General features: G+C 46.7%; 2 protein-coding genes across 2 annotated transcripts in view; both read left to right on the forward strand.

Annotated features, from left to right (window-relative positions):
• The window catches only part of LOC310808967 (plexin-A1-like), a gene marked incomplete at both ends in the record, with an annotated part of 119,912 nt that extends 109,608 nt beyond the window's left edge, over nucleotides 1-10,304 (forward strand). The window contains 8 exons of the mRNA XM_083676064.1: nucleotides 657-803; nucleotides 1,629-1,788; nucleotides 1,899-2,099; nucleotides 4,966-5,156; nucleotides 6,740-6,909; nucleotides 7,089-7,301; nucleotides 7,657-7,807; nucleotides 10,209-10,304. Coding sequence (XP_083532190.1) covers nucleotides 657-803; nucleotides 1,629-1,788; nucleotides 1,899-2,099; nucleotides 4,966-5,156; nucleotides 6,740-6,909; nucleotides 7,089-7,301; nucleotides 7,657-7,807; nucleotides 10,209-10,304 — 1,329 coding nt within the window. The remainder of the gene's footprint in view (nucleotides 1-656; nucleotides 804-1,628; nucleotides 1,789-1,898; nucleotides 2,100-4,965; nucleotides 5,157-6,739; nucleotides 6,910-7,088; nucleotides 7,302-7,656; nucleotides 7,808-10,208) is intronic.
• hdac7a (histone deacetylase 7a) overlaps nucleotides 1-22,500 on the forward strand; it is a 532,558-nt gene that overhangs the window by 261,032 nt on the left and 249,026 nt on the right. The window lies entirely within an intron of this gene.

Here is a 22,500-nt window from a genome sequence, read left to right on the forward strand (position 1 = left end):
GTGTGAGTGCATGCGCGTACGTGCCTGTGTGTGTATGTGTGTGTGTGTGTGTGAGTGTGTGTGTGTGTGCGTACGCTTGTGCGTGTGCGCTTGTGTGTCAATTTGTGTGTGCGTATGTGTGTGTGTTCTCTCTCCCAGTGTTTTTCTCAGCCCTGATCTGAGGGTAATGACTCTATTGATTGGCAAGTGCCTGGCTGTGATGGGAACGCAGGAAACATTTATATTAGCCTGTTAGCCCGCTGCGACGCCACACACCCTCTAGACGGGGGGGTGGGGGGGGGGGGGGGCTTGTCTCATCACTCACACAGTCTCTGGGCTGAAGTATCGAGAGTTGAAGTGACTTTGATGAACTCTAGTGGACAGAAGCTTCAGCTGTCGTCATGATGTGAGAGCCTGTGTCCTTGGACTCTGCATACTGTGATCCATGTTCCACGTGAGACTGCGTTAGCCTGCTGAGCTAAAGATGTGGGTTGAGGAGCGAAAGTACAACCTACTCAGCACACTACTGCTACTTCTATTACTGATGCATGTGTGTGTGTGTTTCTGTGTTTGTGTGTTTCTGTGTGTGTGTGTGTGTGTGTGTGTGTGTGTGTGTGTGTGTGTGTGTGTGTTTGGTGCGCGTGTGATTGTGTGTGTGTGTGTGTGTGTGTCTCCAGGAGTGTGCGGGGGAGCCTCTCTTCATGCTGTATTGTGCCATGAAGCAGCAGATGGAGAAGGGTCCCATCGACTCCATCACAGGGGAGGCCCGTTACTCCCTGAGCGAGGACAAGCTCATCAGACAGCAGATAGACTACAAGACCCTGGTTAGTACAACGCACACACACGGACACACACGGACACACACACACACACACACACACACGCACGCTCACACACAGGCACACGCACACACACACACACAGACAGGCACACACAAACACCCACCCCCACACACACACACACAAACACATACAGAACAGGCGCACACACACACACACAGACATGCACGCACACACATACACACACACAGACATGCATGCACACACATACACACACAGATATAGACAGACACACAGACACACACACACGCACACACACACACACACACATACACACACACACACACACAGATCGACTTCAAGCCCTGGTCAATACAAATGTTGCAGCCTTCTTTCAGAGTATAAACACAGTTTCTTTCATTATCATTCTGGATCAGTGAAGGCCGATGGAGGTAGACGGGCTTTACATTACAATGTATGGAATGCAATGAGCCCATCCTCCGATTTCTGCCTCCACCAGCCTCCCCTGTTCTGTATCCATAAGCCACATCAGTTGATTATGTTGCTCATAAGGATATATACATTTGATTGGTCTGGAGTAAGACCAGGGTTTCTCAACCCCACACATGTTTTGTTCCAGCCTAGCATGAACACACGTGACTCATCCTGTGATCTGGATCACGTGATCCCCAGGGGGTGAGTTGGGGAACACTGGGTTACATCATGGTTTCGTAATGACATTTACCTTTCTTTCCCTCTCTTCCTCCCCCTCTCCCCTCCCCTCTTCCTGTCCTCCACCTCTATCTATCTATCTATCTGTCTGTCTGTCTGTCTGTCTGTCTGTCTATCTACCCCCCCCCCCCCCGACAGACGCTGCACTGTGTGAACCCGGAGAACGAGGCAGCCCCGGAGGTGACGGTGAAGGGGCTGAACTGCGACACCATCACCCAGGTCAAGGAGAAGCTGCTGGACGCTGTCTACAAGGGCAGCCCCTACTCACAGAGACCCAAGGCTGGGGACATGGACCTGGGTAAGGAGGAGAGCACAGACTGTGCAAGAGAGCACAGACCACACAAACGAACACACACACACACACACACACACACACACCCCTGTTCTAACCTGGTCCTCTGTCCCCAGAGTGGCGTCAGGGCAGGATGGCCCGTATCATCCTCCAGGACGAGGACATCACCACCAAGATAGACAACGACTGGAAGCACCTGAACACGCTGGCTCACTACCAAGTGACAGACGGCTCTGTGATCGCCCTGGTCCCCAAACAGAACTCTGCCTACAACATCTCCAACTCCTCCACCTTCACCAAGTCACTCAGCAGATATGGTAAGAGTCTCTGTCTGTCGGTCGGTCTGTCTGTCTGTCTCTCCATCTATCTATCTATCTATCCATCTCTCTATCTATCTCTCTCTCTCTCTGTCTCACTCCCTCTGTGTGTCTTTCTGCAGTCTGTCTGTCTATTTTTCTCTCAGTCTCTCTCTCTCTCTGTCTCGCTCCCTCTGTTTGTCTTTCTCGATAGATAGCAGGGATAATTGTATTCTTACTCTCTCTTTGAATAGAGAGCAGCGTTTCTATCCACAGTGATATCTCTCCTGCCTGGGCTATTTCAGGGCCATTTACACTGTCGAGATAGAAAACGACAGGCATTAAACTAGATGCCTCATTCCTCACGGCTGAGAGTGAGGACCCCTGAGTCACACAGACATACTGGCTGTGTTCCAACCTCCACACTAGCATTGCGCTGAGAATGGATTAGTGTGTTGGCTTTCTGAATGGTCTGCTCGTGTGAAACAGACCAGACGAGTCTCAGCTCTCTGCTACATCACTGAGACCATGGCTGCATCCCAATAGTCTAAACTGGCTTCCTCTCCTCGTCTCCTCTCCTTCCTCTCCTCGTCTCCTCTCCATCCTCTCCTCGTCTCCTCTCCATCCTCTCCTCATCTCCTCTCCTTGTCTCCTCTCCTTTCTCTCCTCGTCTCCTCTCCTTTCACTTCTCATCTCCTCTCCTTGTCTCCTCTCCTTTCTCTCCTCGTCTCCTCTCCTTTCACTTCTCATCTCCTCTCTTTCCTCTCCTCGTCTCCTCTTCTCATCTCCTCTCCTCGTCTCCTCTCCTCATCTCCTTTCCTTGTCTCCTCTTCTCCCTCTCAATCTCCCTTCTCCTTTCCTCCAATTGTGTTCCCTTCAGTGCGGATGAAGACTAGCAGAAGCCTGTTGAGTGTGATGATATGGAGCCCAGCTCTCTCTCTCTCTCAAGCCATTTTCAGAAATCCTATTTGTTATTTACCCCTCTCTCTCGCTTCTTTCTGTGTGTGTGTGTGTGTGTGTGTGTAAGAGTGGACAGCCTAACGCTGGTGTGAGTGTGTGTGAGGAGGTAAACGTCAGAGGTAAACGTCGGTGCACTCTCTCTGAGGGGGATGGAACATGATTGGTATGGAATTTAAAGGCACTCAGGGCAGCCAACAACAACAACAACAATAACAGCAACAACCGTAGCCCCAGCCTCATGTTCTCTGAGTGAACCATAGTACCATAGCATCATAGTACCATAGCACCTAGCACCTAGCACCATAGCAACATAGCATCATAGTACCATAGTACCATAGCTTAAATAAACACATACAGGAGTTTTCTGTTAGAGAGTAGAGAAGGTTCCAGTGTAAACTTCGTACTGGGGTTAGATAGCTGTGTGTGTTCTCTAAGGTGTCTAGGAGCCTGTAGTCTGCTGTTAGAGAGGATTAGGAGAGAGAGACAGAGAGAGAGAGAGAGATAAGATAATGTTCTGGATGTTCTGGTGTGAACCTGGTGCTGGGGTGAGAGAGAAGGTCGTTGGCATGGAGACGGATCTTAGTTGCCTTGGTTTTCCCTCTCTTTGTGTTCCTGAATGGTTTCGACACTTTCACATTTATTCATATAATCCTGTTTAGCCTGGAAAGAGAACAACTTGGGAACAAATGATCTCTTCCAATAATACCCTGCTTCAATATGAACTGTACATGTACTCTAGAAGGAGTTAGAAGGGGAGGCTGGTGGAGGAAGAAATCAGAGGATGGGGCTCATTGTTACACCGTTTGATACCATTCCTCATTCCGTTCCATGCATTCCAATGAGCCCGGGCCTCCGATTTCTACCTCCAGCAGTCTCCCCTGGTCCAGGGAGTATAGGATCTGGCAGACAGGATGAAGGAGGAAGTATTCAGGTCATACATTGTGTTGTGACGCCCCATTGTTCTTTTATTTCGCTGACAGAAACAACTATCCCAACCCACTGACACAGATTACTAATGCAGTGTTTACTCTGCTGCAGTAGATACCTCTGTGTGTGTGTGTGTGTGTGTGTGTGTGTGTGTGTGTGTGTGTGTGTGTGTGTGTGTGCGCGTGTGTGTGTGTGTGTGTCAGTGAGCTTCTGAGCTGCACCTCTGTCATCCTTTCACCTTCGTACCCCTAGCTCCACTCCATCACCCTGACGGAGGGAGAGATAGACAGACATGTTGGTTGTTTTTCTCTCCCTCCTCCTATCCCTCCCTCCCTCTCCCCTCACCCCCCCCCCCCCCCATCATACCACTACAGCAGCCTCTCTGATAAGAGGAACATGGTAGATAGGCATCTCTCCTGTGGTAATGGAAGTTGACACTCTCACCATTAATAATGGAATGATGCAGAGCAGGCAGGCTAGGCTAGGCTACCTTAGACCCTGGGAGGAGAGGCAGGCTACGCTAGGCCCTGGGAGGAGAGGCAGGCTAGGCTACACTAGGATGGGCTACATACATAGAAATATACCAGTGGAGGCTGGTGGAGGTAGAAATCGTAGGACAGGCTCATTGTAATGATACCATTCCTCATTCCATTCCATGCATTATAATGAGCCCATCCTCCGATTTCTACCTCCACCAGCCTGCCCTGGTATATAGAGTCCTTTCAGTCTGGTACTAGACCTTTGCATCCACTGAACTCACTAACTGCCAAAGAATTCCAGAACACTCACCACCTAGAGTGCCAATTGTTTTAAGTGGTATTTACCTAGCAACAATACTTTGATTGGCTAGAAGCATCATCATTTATGCATTTTTGGTGAATAAAGTCACACTAGGCACTCTAGAATGTTGACAATTTGGGCGACTTTATTCACCCTCGGTACTAAATGAGTTAACGACATGCCTAATGGCCCTTTCTCTCTCTCTCTTGTCTCTGTGTAGAGAGCATGTTGCGGACAGCCAGCAGTCCAGACAGCCTTCGGTCCAGAACCCCTATGATCACCCCAGACCTGGAGAGTGGCACCAAGCTGTGGCACCTGGTCAAGAACCACGACCACTCGGACCAGCGAGAGGGAGACCGCGGCAGCAAGATGGTCTCTGAGATCTACCTGACCAGGCTGCTAGCTACCAAGGTAATAATAATAATGACAATGACAATGATAATAATAATAATAATAATAATAATAATAATAATAATAATAATAATAATAATAATGCGTTTATTTTGTATAGCACTTTTCTCAGTACTCATACACTACATTCCATGGAGAGAACAATAATAGATAGATAAATAAAAAGTAAAGCAAAAGCACAGTCAGTGAAAACAACAAGGTAAGAGCATGCAGAGGCGCGGTGCCACTATGTAAACAGTCCAAGGCAAATGAAACTATATATTTAGTCATGATAGAGTTAACTCTCTTTGATCGCCAACGACATCGTTGTTAAAAACGAAAGCGAAAGTGAAAGCGTTTTAGCGGTATTTTTTCAGCATTTTGACATCACTAAACAAGAGTCGGGTTTTGATAATGCAATCCAGCGCCACGCTGTTCACAAATCCCGGGGAGAACCCTGTAAATGACTGTATTTATATATATTATTGTTGACGTAAATATATTCAGCTATTTATGGAGTCAATCCAATCCAATGCACGTTAGAAGGAAAAGCTGTTACACCTTAGTGAACTACAGTTCTGTTAAATGCACTCCCCATTTACACTGGCTGTTGAGTGAGTCATTGAGATACCCTCAGACATCTATCAGACTTCAGTTCTAGAATACCTGTTTTTTTACCTGGATGAAGAGGACCTAATTTGGACCTAATATAGTCCTCCCATGATATGCCTGTCTCGCAATCCAGCCCATCCCATCCCCAGCCTAGCCCCCCCCCCCCCACACACACACACACACATACCTGTGTAGTGTTGTTTTCTCCTCCCACCCCACCATATCACTGTTTAGTATAATGTAGTATTCTCCTGGCGTCCCTCAGCCAATTCTCTCTTAACAAGGCCCTCCGCTCTCCTCTGCCTCCAGCTGATTGTTTCTCTCCTAATTGTAGGGAGAGAGGAGGATAGAGGAGAGGGGGATGAGGGGAGCAGCGGCAGAGAGGGGGGTGGAAATGAGAGTCTGTTTACCAGCCTCCCGGGCGGTCCATTTCCATGCATAGAGAGATAAATAGAAAGGAGGGAGGGAGAGATGGAACAGAGAGGAGACAGGTCATTTGTTGTCGAACCGAAGGCTGCTTTGCGTGTGATGAAGCCACGGAGAAGTGAATTTAATTCAGATAGTTAAAGTACCTGTCTGTTTGTCTCTCTACCTGTCTGCCTGCCTGCCTGCCTGCCTGTCACCCTGTCTGTCCGTCCGTCCGTCTGTCTCATACGCCAGAGGATTAGCATGTGAGGTAGAATGCAACGCTGGTTGCCTCGTTCCCCCACTCTGCCGACATCGCTCCAGAATAGCTGCAGCAAGAAGGATAAACAGACAGGAAAATGAATTTCAGGTTGATTTGAAATCTCCAACCCGGTAATTGGAGAAGGACCTGTCCACTGAGCTTCCTTCGTGGTTGAATAATCCATTTTGTGTGCGGTTCACATTTTATATTTTAATGTGTTGCAGTCTGTACCCATCACACTAATCTCGATGGGTTGATTTAAATATTTCCAGCGGTGTGATTGGAGGAGGACACTGTCCATCAATGTTCTTGTCTGTCTCCATAGGGTACGTTACAGAAGTTTGTGGACGACCTGTTTGAGACCATCTTTAGCACCGCCCACCGCGGTAGTGCCCTCCCATTGGCTATCAAGTATATGTTTGACTTCCTGGATGAGCAGGCAGACAAACACTCCATATCGGACTCAGACGTACGGCACACCTGGAAGAGCAACTGGTGAGTCTGTGTGTGTGTGTGTGTGTGTGTGTGTGTGTGTGTGTGTGTGTGTGTGTGCGTGTGCGTGTGCGTGTGTCTGTCTGTGTGTGTGTGTACTGTCATTGTCATGTTAAGTTAAATGTTGTGCATCTCTTCACCATGCGTTTTCTCTCTCTCCCTCTCCCTCCCTCTCTCCCCAGTCTTCCTCTGAGGTTCTGGGTGAACGTGATCAAGAACCCCCAGTTTGTGTTTGACATCCACAAGAACAGCATCACGGATGCCTGTCTGTCCGTGGTGGCCCAGACCTTCATGGACTCCTGCTCCACTTCGGAACACAAGCTGGGCAAAGATTCGCCCTCCAACAAGCTGCTCTACGCTAAAGACATCCCCAACTACAAGAACTGGGTGGAGAGGTAGGCCACACAGAAATCCACTCTCTCCAGCTTGTAAGACTGCCCATCCCAAGGCCCATCCCGAGGCTGGATTTCAGAAGACCATGTGTTATTTTAGGCAGATGTGACAATGCTACTGTAGGTCAGATGAAGTCAGAGCTATCGTGGGGACAGAGTAGTGGTCTCATTGTGGTTGATGACAAGCAGCTGATGAAGGTTCTTTGATTTGATTTTCAGTTGGACCTGATCATATGAATGCACTTTAACCTCTCCCTCTCTCTGCCCTTGTCCTCCTCCTCCTCTCCTCCTCCTCTTCCTCCTCCACCCCCTCCTCTCTCTTCTCCTCCTCCTCCTCCCTCTCATCCTCCTCCTGTAGATACTACTCAGACATCTCTCGTATGCCCGTCATCAGTGACCAGGACATGAGTGCCTACCTGGCGGAACAGAGCCGTCTGCACCTCAGCCAGTTCAACAGCATGAGCGCTCTGCATGAGATATACTCCTACATCATCAAGTACAAAGATGAGGTGAGTTACACTGATACAGCCTTATACACCAGGGTAGAGTAGGGCATAGCATACAGTTGCATAGTGTACAGTAGCATAGTGTTCAGTAGCATAGCATACAGTAGCATAGCATTCAGTAGCACAGCATACAATAGCATAGCATACAATAGCATAGCATTCAGTAGTATAGCATACAGTAGCATAACATTCAGTAGCATAGCATTCAGTAGCATAGCATTCAGTAGCATAGCATTCAGTAGCATAGCATTCCATAACATAGAACTGAGTAGAATGGAATATGATCAAATATAATATAATAAGTAGTTAGTAATTAGTTAGTTAGTTTGAACAGAATAGAATAGAATATAACTTTAACAAAATAGATAATAATAGAATAGCCATTGTATAGGTTGTCCAGAAGCACCTCTTGTTGATCCATGAGTAATGGAAAGAGGACATTTTAATTTCATTAATAGATAAGTAAGTTCACATCCCTAAATGCATGCAGGCATTAGGATCATTAGAATACATACATCACACCAAGGACTCCACTATATTAACCACCACATGGTGCTCAATGGGTTTCTGTGTTTTATTAATATCATATTAATATCAGTGCTTTTATAGGCTGTCCTGCGAGTTTGTTAAGACACCAAGGACCATGGGTATGAATAAACAGTACTTTCCATCTCACCCCAAAATAGCTCCACTTATGATTCTGAAACGTAACACACTGTACTGTATGCCTCCAAGTCAGGGGAGGCTGGTGGAGGTAGAATTCATAGGATGGGCTCATTGTAATGCATGGAATGGAATAGGAAATGGTGTCAAACACACATGTTGGTGGAGGTAGAAATTGTGTGTTTGATACCGTTCTTCATTCCGTTCCATGCATTACAATGAGCCCGTCCTCCGATTTCTACCTCGACCAATCTCTCCTGACAGAGACATGAATGAGAGTGTTCTGTGGAGGCTAATTCTCACAGAATGAGAGTACAGTGTGTGTTAATTTAACTACTGTAGCTGCAGCTTGTAAGAGGTTGAAGTGTGTGTGTGTGTGTGTGTGTGTGGGTGTGTGTGTGTGTGTGTGTGTGTGTGTGTGTGTGTGTATGTGTGAGTGCAGCCTGTAAGAGGTTGAGGTATGTGTGTGTGTGTGTGTGTGTGTGTGTGTGTGTGTGTGTGTGTGTGTTAGCAGCAGCCGATAAGAAGTGGAGGTGTGTGTGTGTGTGTGTGTGTGTGTGTGTGTGTGTGTGTGTGTGCGTGTGTGTGTGTGTGTGTGTGAGCGTGTGAGTGCAGCCTATAAGAGGTTGAGGTGTGTGAGTCAGGGAGACTACAGTAGCTGGAGAGATGGAGAGATAATGGAGCGCTGCAGAAGGCCATTTAGACTCTCCTCTCTCAGCTATTAGGATAGACACAGCCACTGCCACACACACACACACACACACACACACACACACACACACACACGTTTAGTCTATCCACTCTCAGCTATTAGGATAGAAAGAGCTACTGGAGACTACACACACACACACACACACACACACACACACACACACACTTAGACTCTCCGCTCTCAGTTATTAGCCAGCACTACAACTGTAGACACACACACACACACACACACACACACACGCAAAACATATTGTGTCATTCAGTCATCTCCTCTCAGCGTCAGCCCCCTCTCCCCTCCTCAAGGCCCTGCAGCTGGCTCCATTTACACAGCCGCTCCCCTTCATCAGTGCTTGTTATCCAGATGTAGGCCGCTGCCTGGTCCCTCCCCCCCCGCCTCTCCCCCATTCATCAACCGTTTCCGCTCTCACCTCGTGTCCCTTGCTCTTCACAGCACACACACACACACATACAGACATACTCTCTCGCACGCACGCACGCACACACACACACACACACATACAGACACGCACAAACACGCACACACACGCACACACACGCACAGGCATTAGTGCTCCATGATAAAGCCCCTTGCACATCCCCCCTAAGTGCTCCATACATTATCTGCTGCCCCCCCCCATCATGCTAGTACATACAGCCCCTTAGTGTGTACAGTAGCATCATGCTAGCTCCAGTGCATACAGCCCCTTAGTTACTTGTTGTAAGTTGCCTTGGATAAAGGCGTCTGCTAAATGTCTAAAATGTAAATGTAATGTAAAATGTGTACTGTAGCATCATGCTAGCTCCAGTACATACAGCTATCTTGTGTCTCCTCTGGTTCCCCTGCCATGTGAAAGCAGGTTTATCAGTCAGCTGTTTACATAGTCTCTCTGGTAGTGGTCCACCCAAATAATCTGACCATCTCTCTTTTTCTCTGCTTTTCTCTTCCTCTCTTCTCTCTGTCTTTCTCTCTCTTCCTCTTTCTTCCCCTCTCTCTCTCTCTCTCTCTCTCTATCTCTCTCCTCTCCTCCAGATCCTCTCTGCATTGCAGAAGGACGATCAGTCTCGCAGGCAGAGACTACGCAGCAAACTGGAGCAGGTCATTGACACCATGGCGTTGGCCAGCTGAGAACCGGCCAATCACAGAGAGAGAGGAGGGGTGTAGAGGGTGGCTCCACCCCCCCCCCACCCCCCACCCCCCACCCCCCCGACCCCTGACCCTAACACAACGCTAAAGGACTGCAAGGACACAAACAAGCAGTACACTGGAGAGCTAGCTAACGGACCCCCCCCCTCTCATTTAAACACTGACACCATCCCCCCCTCCCTCCAAGGAAGTGTTTTATCATCACAGTCTTCATCTCTGGCTTCTGTTGGTCCTTCATGGTGATTTATATACAAACTGTGTCAGCCACAGCCAGGACTGGGTTAAAGCCAGCTACAGAGGCTGTTGTCTGGCTACACTACAGAGACCAGGAGACATTGGGGCTACATAGGAGCAACATAGGGGCTACATAGCCTCCTGTGGGCCTACATAGGCAGACATGGAGAAAGGACTCCCCATAGATGCTTCGCCTGTCGACCGTCTCTCACCAGGGACCTTGTTAACTTTCATGGACGTTTTGATTTTCAGATCTTTCTTTTTTTTGTTGATTCAGTTGTTGTTGTTGATCCACTGCCTCCTCTCCAGTGCTGTGCCACCCGTGTTACTGCTGAATTTGCACAATTTACAAAACAAGCTAAATCAAAAAGAGAAGAGGATATATGATTCTATATATAGATATATAAATACCAAGCTCATTTTTAAAGAAACAAAAGGAAAATAGAGATCAAAAAAGTTTTTCCATTTTAATGTACAGAAACTTTGAAAGAAAAAGGATTTGATATTTCAAAGACTAAAACTATGAAAACAAGAGAAACACTTGTCCTGTGCCATGTTTTATTTGAATGTCGTTTAGTGCAAAGAACTTTTTTTTTAGATAACAAATGTGATATGATTAAACATGTTGTCATGCCTAGTGACTGAAGATGAGAGCAAACAAAGTAGTTGACAAAAATGACAAAAAATATTAGATTTCAAATCAACAAGTCATGGGGCCTTTCCTGTGGTTCGAATGGTACTGGAAATACAAAGATGACATCTTTGTATCTCACATGTTCAACAGTGCTGTTGTGGTTATTTTAGAAAAAACAAATACTTGGAAGGACTTGTTTGTTTATACCTCTCTGCTTATAATAGTCTGTCACCGGCAGCCATTTTGGCAGCCATTTTGGTTCATCCAACTGGATAATCTCCATACGCCACACTGACCTGAAGCCTTGCCATTCGCTTGGCATGGGAGGCTGGTGGAGGTAGAAATCTGAGGAAGGGCTCATTGTAATGCATGGAACAGAATGAGGAATGGAATCAAACATGTCAACCACATGATCCTCATTGCGTTCCATCCATGGAGACACGTCTTCCTCTGCTGTCTGGCCAGGTACTCATCAGGCCAGAATGGCTCACCCTTATTGGCCAGGCTTTAGAACACCGTGGCAACCCCTTTATGATGCATATATTACATTATTATATGTTTGGGGGTCTTGGGGCTCATGGCTTACTGTCATGTTACGGGTCTCTCTGTTCCTCAACACTGAGACTCCACTGAAGGATATAGTGGGCTTAGGGCCCAAGCAAGATAAATGTAACAAAAGGTTTAAGCCCCCACCACCACACACACACACAACCCATCCCACCCCCCTCACGCTGTCTTTAAAGGTTAGGGTTAAGAGACATTCACACCCCCCCCCCCCAACCCTTTACAGGTTTAAGACCCCTTCACACCCCCCCCCCCCATCCCTTTAAAGGTTTAAGACCCATTGACACCCCCCCACACCTTTAGAAGTTCATTAACACCTTCCCCTGTCTTTCAAGACATTCATCCTTCCTGAGGTTTTCTTCTACTCCCCAGACACTAAAACACATTTGAAAGATTGTTTCATTTCTGATGATGATTTGTTGACGTTGTGGAAGTGGTATGCTTTTTTGGTCTGTGTATGATTCAAGCACCAAACAGTGGTCAGTGATAGCAGAATGGAATGTTGTCTGCCTTTACCAGTGTTTCTGTCATGAAACACTGTTTTTGAAAGAGAATCATTCAAAAGGAAAGAATGATAGAAGAAGCAACTAAGGAAGGTGAATCATCAGTGTTGTCTTTTTCTTGTTTTTTTTTTGTCTGCTGTGTTGGGAGATAAAAAAAAACAGAGAAGAATATTTAGAAATGCAAACATCTGTGATGTATGAACAAACCATGAAATGTAGCTCTGTCTTTGAGTGTTTTTGTTCCAACCGATGAAGGGTTTTTTTTTTCAGTTTTTTTGGTCCTCAGATATCTGATACTTTTACGAGCTGAGGTCTCTCCCTTTAAAGACGATGCACCAATTCCCTTACGGCCATATTGAAAACAACACAGAACTCCTCTCCTCTCACCTCTCTGGTCCTGTGAGATTTAAAGGGAAGGTGCAGAGGCCAGACAGAACATAAACAAGATTGAAATGTTTGAGAAACCTCTCAGATACTTCTGAAATATCTAGGTCAGATATGGTGTGAGATTCAGAGTATGCGGATCACACAGACCACAGATATGAATTCACAACCCACGGCCATCCACCCGACATTAGGATTCACACAAGGTGCTTTCGGATTTTAATAAAAAGTCCCTCTTTTCATTTTTTTTTATTTTATTTATTTATATTTCATCTGTTTGATGTGATATTCTAATCTCTCCTAATCAAACGGGAGCAGGTCTCCGTATAACACATTTTATTTTTTAATAGATTTTAACACTCCGGGCAAGTTCATATTTCTCATTCGCAGCACCGCACTCCCTGTCTACATCACTTTATAGTCCTCCAACTGAGTCCTACGTTCAAAGTTCAGGGCTGGACTAACTGTTCTGTACTCTATACTTGACTATTGATTAGTGATGGTCATACTGAGAGCAGGGGTGCAGAGCCCCGTTCCTGACATGTACGCAGGGTTAAACACAAAAGAAGAAGAGAAGTTCTGACACAAAAACTTGTAAGAAAGTATTGGATGGTTCAGTGAGAGATGATTGAGACCAACCTCTGTTTCTTTGATAAGCATTACGATCCTCTGAGTGAGAACATTTGTTTCTCCAGATTTCTTTAGTGGATGGAAAACGTAGTTGTGTGTTGGCTCTCGTTACTTACACACACACACACACACACACACACACACACAAACACACACACACACACACACACACACACACCCATGCATGTACACACACCTACACACAGACACACACACGCACACACTTTCTCTCTCTCTTTCACACACACACACTTACACACACACAGCACACACACACAGCTTTGATGATGATTGTGATTGTAAAACCAGCTGGTTGCTTTCTAGAGTCTCAGGACACTTCTTGCATTGGCTTTGATGTGGTTTGGCTGTTCTGTTACTTAAGTGAAGGGTTTCTGATGATAATTATGATTATGATCTTGAGGGAGTATGGTATACATGTGGTAATTGTTGCATTACTCTTTAGAGTAAAAAACAAACTCAATTGTAAGTGTTGGGGCAGTTGGCCTCAAGTGTTTTCTTCTTTTGTTGTGGTTGTTTTTTGTGTTTGTTTTACAATGCCACTTGTGTAGAGATGAGAGGGTTCTTGGTGAGGGAACCTTCCTTTGAAGGAAACAGTACTTTTCTCAGTTGTGTCTGGTTCTGAGGCGGAGAGAAAGATAGAGGGATGGAGAGCGGGAGAGAGAGAGAGGGTGAGAGAGGGGGAGCGGGAGGGAGAGAGAAAGAGAGGAAGCCAGGTTGAGAGATCTAGATGCTGTTTGATGATGAAGAACAGAGAGCTTTTACTTTGCACTGAGTGCCTTGTCTGACCCCCCCTACTTCCCATAACCCCTCTGACCCCTATATTACCCACAATACACCTGTTCACACCCACACAAACTATGGCTGTGTCTCTCCTCTCCTCTCCTCTGTTCCTCTCCTTCATCCAGGAAGGTGTGACATCACTGGACAGATGAAGGCCTGCTAGTGGTACACCATTGCTGTCACCTGCTGTGTGTGTTCAGATCAAGGGTCTGTTTCCCCAAAGCTTTGTATCTGAAGTAGGACTTAATCTCTCCTGTCAACCCAGCCGCAAAGCCGTGAGAGAGTTATAATTGTACAATCAATGTTTACAGGTCAACCTTCTGTGCATAAAAGAAGAAAATTAGTGAAATTAATAACTTTGTTGGTCTAGGGGAGAAGTCGGTCTGGCCTTTTAAAAAGAGATATAGTATTCCTTTAGCTACAAAGCTTTTATGAAACTGAGCCCTGTGTAGTTGAAGGAAAAGAGGGCAGAAGAGGAAGCATTGTTAGACTATTGGGACGCAACCCCTGTCAAAGGTTTCTGCCTCTTCCACACATCATGACACTTCCGATCCTTCGTCTTTCTAGTTTATTCTGTTTGGTTTTCATGGCATATTGGAAAAGGAGTAATTTTTCAAAGAGAATTTTAGAAGAAGACAAAAAAAAAAAGGCATAGGATCAAACAGAAAATATGTAGACACAGATTTAAGAAGAAGAAGAAGAAGAAGAAAAAAAAAAGAAAGAAAGAAAGAAGAGAAACTAAAGAGTTTGAATACTTTATGAATTCTGATCCCTTTGTAAGAGTTTCAGACGTGAAGCTAGACGGTGACAGGCTAGCTGTCTCACGTTACGCTCGTTGTACATACTCTGCTGTTTCTTATTTTGCAGATTTATTACTTGTACATAAACAGGCATCAAGGAGAGATTAAACATGTTTTGATAAATCTGCTTTGTCTGACTCCGTTTTTTGTTTCTGTTGTTGTTGCTGTCTCAGTTTCAAGTGGGTCGTACGTTTGAAACGTATCACTGGTTTGATCAGATGTTCAATGCTTTCAAATGTCAGATGTCTTCGACTGATCTCATACGTGGTATTTCTATACTTTATATTCCAGATGCCATCTAATGTAGTTCACTACCAGGGGAGGCCGGTGGAGGTAGAAATCAGAGGACGGGCTCATTGTAATGTATGGAACGGAATGAGGAATGGTATCAAACACGTGTTTCTACCTCCACCAGCCTCAAACTGATAGTTCACCAGCAGCTTAGTAGCATAGTTGGATGCTACAGATGTAATGACACATACTGTAAGCCAAGAGCTCAGTGTGACCATGATGATGATGATGATGATGATGATGAAGCTCGTCTCCTCCTCCTCCTTCAGGAGCTCAACGAGGCCTGCGAGGGAGAGATACCCTGCCATCCATTCCGATCCCACGACCACCCAGCCTAATTCAATTACTTTTCCATCAACGGGAAAAACTCAAATTACCCAGTGATTGCAAGACCAGTGAATCCCTAAATGATTCTGTCAGATAGAAATGTTCACTTAGCAGTAATGGTGTGATGTATGGGAGCGGATGGTGTAGATACGACCATTTATACAGCTTCCTCTCTCTCTCTAACTCCTCCATAGTCCTCTGCATCGCTCTCTCTCTCTCTCTCTCTCTCTCCCTCTCTCTCTGGCTCTCTCACTGTCTCACTTCCTCGCTTTCGTTCTCGCTCTCTCTCTCTCTCTCTCTCTCTCTCTCTCTCTCTCTCTCTCTCTCTGGCTCTCTCACTGTCTCGCTCCCTCGCTTTCGTTCTCGCTTTCTCTCTCTCATTCCCTATGGAGAGAAGACAGAGAGAGAGAGAGAGAAAGAAAGAGAAAGACAGACAGAGAGATAGAGAGACAGAGAGAGAGAGAGGTCCTCACAGCCCTACAGCTCTGATGGCGTCCATTAGCGAGGCCAGTTGGAAAATGTTACATTTAAATGCTCTGAACCCTCCCCCCTGGGGCCTCCTGATTTGACAAGCGGCCCATCAATCAAATTAAAAGGCACATTACAATAACATCAAGGGGAGGGATGTCGCCCCCAGATAATAAGCGACCTGGATAACACACGCCTGCCTGTCAGTCATCCTGTCAGTGAGTTGGATGGAAATGACCTGCCTTTGTCATTGTAAGGGCCATTTTGAAGTGATGCTCATTCTACCTGTGGAGGCCATTTTTACTTCTTCTTTCACACTTGTGAATGTATCAGACTTCAGACTGGGGATAATTTGACAGTCAAGAGCCCATGCTCACGTCCTCGTTGGTCTCCGGCCCCCCCGTGGCGATGACTTCACAGAGAGGGGGCTGTGACAGAGGAGGGGGGGCTTTGGTCTACATAGGCCTCTCATTTCTTTTCCATCTTTCCTTTTCCCTTTCGCTTTTTTCCCCCTCCATTTCATTCGGACTGCCTGCCGTTGTTCATATCACAGCAGGTGGACCCAGCTCCAAACACCCCTCTCACACACACACATGCACACACACACACACACACACATATGCATGCACACACACACACGGCGCACGCACACACACATACACAGCCCCCCTCCCCTCCTACTCCATGCTGTTGTGTCTCGCTGTGTTTTGACCATATCTCAGGGAGTCACATTACCATGTTGTGAAAGTCCTTCTCTTTCACTCCTCTCTTCTCTTTTGTGTTCCTGCAGCTTCTCTCTCTCTCTCTCTCTCGCACACACACACACACACACACACACATACACACACACACCCACACCACTTTTCACTTTGACAAACAAACAAGCTCGTCCTGAGACCAGAGAGTGAATGACAAAGTCACATTGGCCTTGTCATTGTGTTGTTGACTGCATGTAGAGAGAGAGAGGGAGAGAGAGAAGAGAGAGAGAGAGAATGAGAGAGAATGAGAGAGAGAGAGAGAGAATGAGAGAGAGAGAGAGAGAGAGTGAGAGTGTGTAAGATTAAACAGAGAGATAAGGACTCCTTCCTTTCCCACTGCTCTAAGAAGTGGGGGATGTAGACTCAGAGGGGACAGGTTGTTAATCGTGTCACACCACACACACACACACACACACACACACACACACACACACACACACACACACACACAGTAAGGGCCAGTAAATGAGGATCAGCAGGGGAAATAAGACGATAGCAGAGTGGATCATTGCACAGAGCCAGGAAAACAAGACCATAGCAGAGTGGATCATTGCACAGAGCCAGGGAAACAAGACGATGGCAGAGTGGATCATTGCACAGAGCCGGTGTCAAGCCTAGCATTGCCCCAGCCATTCTGGAGGCTGAATTAGCATGCTAATGCTAGAATGGGCCACCGTGTGTGAGGTAAAGCCCATGGAAGGAAAGAGGCTTTGGCCATGTGCTGGCGGTCACCTCAGGAGCTAAGCTGCTTTGTAGGATTCCCCCACAGCTGAGCAGCTAATGCTAGGTGCCCAGGATACGGAGAGCCCCACAGAGGCGTTCTAAACAGGCGCTGAATCAGCAATCAGTTCCGACTTCCGACAACATTTTTAGAAAGACATTACAATACAAAAATACAAGACAAAAATACAATCCTATAAAAGTCACAGCTCTGGTCCAGTTTGACACAGTGACCAGGGCAGCCTTGCCACAGTGGAAGGGACTGCTGATGCCTCCCTAGTAGACCGTGTCACAGAGTCCTACAGTAGTAGTCAGCAGCGTGTCTGTTCCTATGCACCTGTCACCTAAGACTTTACCTCAGACAGGAACAACCTGTTTTATTCCTTAAAAAGCTGAAAAGCTTATAACTCAGATCTGGTTGTGTCAGTCTCGTCCTCCCCCGCCGGCTCACTCCCTTCACCTCTCTTCTCTTCCTCCACCAGACAGGTTATTCTTCTCTCCCTCTCACCTCTTTACCTTTCCTTCAACTGTCACTCCCTCTGTCTTGACCCTCCCCAGGATGGACAGATGCTTCAGAAACTGACGGAGGGGGAGAAAAGGAAGCAGGCGGAAGTAGTACCCCCCCCCCATTGTGTCTCCCCCTGTGTCTCCCCCCTCTCCCCCCACATGTCCCCCTCAGATGTAACAGGGTTTCAGGAGTAGAGAGGGGATGATGTTACCGTCTCAGACAAGGTCAGGTCTCAGCAGAGCTGTAAGCGTCGCTCCGATTAGCAGACACACTCCTCCCCACTCCTCCCAGCCAGGCGGACCGGACAGGACTGGAGCAGGAGAGGGAAGAGAGAGAATAACAGAAAAACAAAGGAAGACAGCAGAAAGCATGTGTGGTTTTTAAAGGCCTATGTCGAGCTTGTTATGGTGGATATTCATGCTACTGCATTGTACTGTACCGCCATACCAGGGGAGGCTGGTGGAGGTAGGAATCGGAGGACAGGCCTCCAAACACATTCCTGAAGATTCAATCGGACAATTCCAGAACTCCCTTTTGATCTTTGATACAGGACATCATGCACATATAAAACCTCCGCTGTGATCTAACTGATGTATATGTATCTGGCAATGTATACAGTAGGCTGGCTATGGTCATTGTTGTTGTGGTTGTTGTTGTGGTTGTTGTTGTTGTTGTTGTTGTTGTTGTCATTGTTGTTGTTTCCTGACCAGGATGGGAGGGTATCGTCTCGGCTCCAGATGTCAGAGAGACGATGGGGGTCCAGACGTGACACAGAGTTGGGGGGATAACCAGCCTGTACATCTCAGAGGGTTCATGGTTCAATTATTCATCCTGCTTCCACATCTATTGGTAATGCTGTACACACAAAGTCCATTAAGCTACACCGCCGTAACCGTAACAACGACCAATGCTGTATTTAAAACAAACTAAAATGACAGCCACAAAAACAAGTCTGTTGTTTTTTTGTTCTTTCTTTAATTGACTAATTTTTTTTTTTCTTCTCAGACAATCTGACAAAGTGACATTGTTTTGTTTAATTGTAATCTCGGGAAGTTTCTAAATGACTAACTAAGTTGTTGCTGTGGCACCAGAGGGGGCTGACATAGAAAGAGGAGGAAGGAAAAGAAGTGTGTTGCAATCTTTCAATTGATCAGCTGTAGAATTAGCATGCTGTTCCTTTATGGTGGCCAGAGATAAGCATGGCTGTAGGTTGTGGTTCTTCTAAAGCTAGACGCCATCTTTGAAGAAACCATGGGCAGATGGAGATAGGGAGAAGAGTGTGTGTGTGTGTGTGTGTGTGTGTGTGTGTGTGTGTGTGTGTGTGTGTGTGTGTGTGTGTGTGTGTGTGTGTGTGTGTGTGTGTGTGCGTGCGTGCGTGCGTGCGTGCGTGCGTGCGTGCGTGCGTGCGTGCGTGCGTGCGTGCGTGTGTGTGTACGCCTGTGTGTTTGCATGTGTGTGTGTGTAAGCCTGTGTGTGTGTGTGTGTGTGTGTGTGTGTGTGTGTGTGTGTGTGTGTGTGACTATGCTGCCAGAGAGGGGGTCTGTTCTGTGTGTGAACCACAACCCAAATCCAAACAAAAGCAAAGCCTTGAGGTTTGATGGTGGAGAGAGGCAGGGTCTACCAAACAGCAGGACTGTCCACACCACCGCTGGTGTCCAATGTCAACATCCGGTTCCATTTCTTCAATCTAAACACACATCAGCCTTCAAGTACATCCAATTCCCCACAAGGTCACTACTTAACTACTAAATGTTCAGTTGAGTCAATCTGAATGACTTGGAATGCATTCATGAAAACGATATTAAAATGATACAAAACATAGAGTCTATGTTTGTTTGTTTGCCCCAGTTCTACACAACCCTCTCTGCAACACACAGGAGGAGAAAGAAACACAAGTTTTTGGTTGCCCCAGCATCAGACCCCGCTCTCCACATGGTTGGTTGCTGAGTGCTGTGGGAGATGATTGATGTAAGGTTAAGCCAGTGGTTACGGACTGTCCGTTTTCGACAGTCTTTCTATTGGATTAATGAAGGCCAAGTTTGTTACGTTGGTCCACCAGACCTTTCGCGCATTCGGGTAACTAGCTTGTCCCAGCACCACTAACACCTCTCTCCACAACAGGCAAGGCTTCTGGAGGTAGAAATCGGAGGACGGGGTTCATTGTCAACGCATGGAACAGAATAAGGAATGCTATCAAACATTCCTTTTCCTCATTCCATTCCATGCATTACAATGAGCCCCGTCCTCCGATTTCCGCCTCCACCAGTCTCCTCTGCTCTCCACAATGTGTTTGTGTATCTGCACAGACAAGTACGAGTGGGAAAAGACAGATTACAGAGTGTTCAAAAAGAAGTCAGGTAAACTGATAGGTGCAGGTGAGGTGAGAAACCCAAATGGGCTTACACAAACAGTGTTGAAGGGAAAGAAACTAAAGTTCTGTGAAATCATCACTTATTTCGTGCGGTGAGTTTTGAGGAGAGATTGTGTGCGGGGGTATTTCAATGAGACAGACTCAACCCAGTTTACCTCTAAAAGTCTATGGAAAGTAAGTTGTGTGGGAGAAGCTAATGAAGGAGACTAGGATGTGAGCGTGGGGGTGGAGGGGGGAGGGGGGGAGGGGGGAGGGGGGGAGCTCGACAGGTGAGTGTGAGTGTAGTCTTGGGAGATGCTGAGGTTCAGAGCTCAGGCAGTTGCTTTTTCTGCAACGCTCGCTCCAGCAAACTGACACTGCAACCTCCATGCATTTTACATGAACTGTGTTGCTTTACAAGTCTCTCTCTCGCTCTTCCCTCTCTCTCTTCTCTCTCTGCTCTCTCTCTATATGTCTCTCTTCACCTACACACACACACACACACACACACACACACACACACACACACGCGCGCGCCGTCTCCCCCTCTAAAACCATCAGTCTCAACAATTCACTCCCTAATTCACAACGGCATTCCATTTAGAGAAGAAAAGGAGAACGAGGGAGAAATTGAAAGAGAGAAAAAGGGTTGAAAATGAGGGTGAATGAGTTTTAACTCTCTCTCACACACACACACACACACGCACGCACGCACGCACGCACACACACACACACACACACCATCGCTTCTCATGTCTACTCTAGCATCATTGGTCATGGGTACTTATTAAACAGAGACAAACTAATCACTTCAATTAATCTTTTGACAAAGTCCAGTTGTTGTTGTTGTTGTTGTTGTTGTTGTTGTTGTGTTTCGAAATGAGCCCCGGTGTAATGATGTTGTTAGGTGAATGGCGTGTAATATCCTGTTATTGTTGACTGTTTTCATCATTGTTTACATGGTCTCTCTCTGCTCTGCTGCACGCCTATCATCAGCGGTTTGTGTTTACTCTTAATGATTGGGTTTTCAGGCTCCGTTTGAATTATGTATAATTATGATTTGTCTGACCGCGCAGAAACACTGACTGAGTCTGTGAAACCAGCCTTATTAAGACTCTAGTTTCTAGTCGCTGATCTGGGAACAGTTTTGCATGCTTCTCCCTCCAAGGGCTGTCACACACAGGAGCTTAGGGCTATCAAGATAAAAATCTGAGAACACGTGTGTTTGATACCATTCCTCATTCCATTCTATGCATTACAATGAGCCCGTCCTCCGATTTCTACCTCCACCAGCCTCCCCTGTGGGAGAGACTGTGTTCTTCTTCTGCTGTGTGCTTCTTCTACCACCAGGGGGCCGGTGGTGGTGGTCTCTCATCTCTGAGCTTCTCCTCCTCCTCCTCCTCCTCCTCCTCCTACTACTCATCCTCCTCCTCCTCCTCCTCTTCCTCCTCCTCCTCCTCTGTTCTTTTCCTCCTCATCATTCAGGTCACGTCTCCTCTCTTACTGGCTCTGTTCTCAGGTCAGCCAGTGTTGGTGTCATTAGTCACGTCTCATTTCTCCCAGCTTGCCTAGCTCTGATCCAGGGTCAGCTGCTAGAGGCATCCATCTACCCCTCCCTGACCCTGCTCACACACACACACACACACACACACACACACACACACACACACGACCCTGCTTTACTGCCTGCTCCTCTGTTGTTATCTGCACTCTGCCACTCTCCCCACCCCCCCACCCCCACACACACACAGGCACACACGGACGGACACACGCGCACATACATGCACACACACACACACACACACACACACACACACACACACACACATCTGACCCTGCTCTCCCTGCTCTCACCTCTCATTTTCTCCTATTCTCAACATTGACCCCCCCCCCCCCCAGCCCCCCCCGTCTCCCCCCATCCCTCCCGCCCCTGTTGAGGTTTCCCTCCATTAAATCAATGTACCACAGTCCTGCATGACTGGCCTCAGAGTGAATCATCTAGCCTATGATCAAGGGGCCCAGCTGTCTATCCTGACATCACCCTCTCATCACTCTCAACTCTACTACGTTAGTCATGGAATAGGCCTGAGTGGAAAATAAGATCATGTCAAATGTATTATTTAGATAATATGCAATTTTAATTCGATAAATACATGAAGCCAAAGATAATATAAAATGTTTTTTGTTTTTTTTGAATATGGTATTT

The sequence above is a fragment of the Argentina silus genome (genome assembly GCF_951799395.1).
Source record: "Argentina silus genome assembly, chromosome: 8".
NCBI lineage: Eukaryota > Metazoa > Chordata > Actinopteri > Argentiniformes > Argentinidae > Argentina > Argentina silus.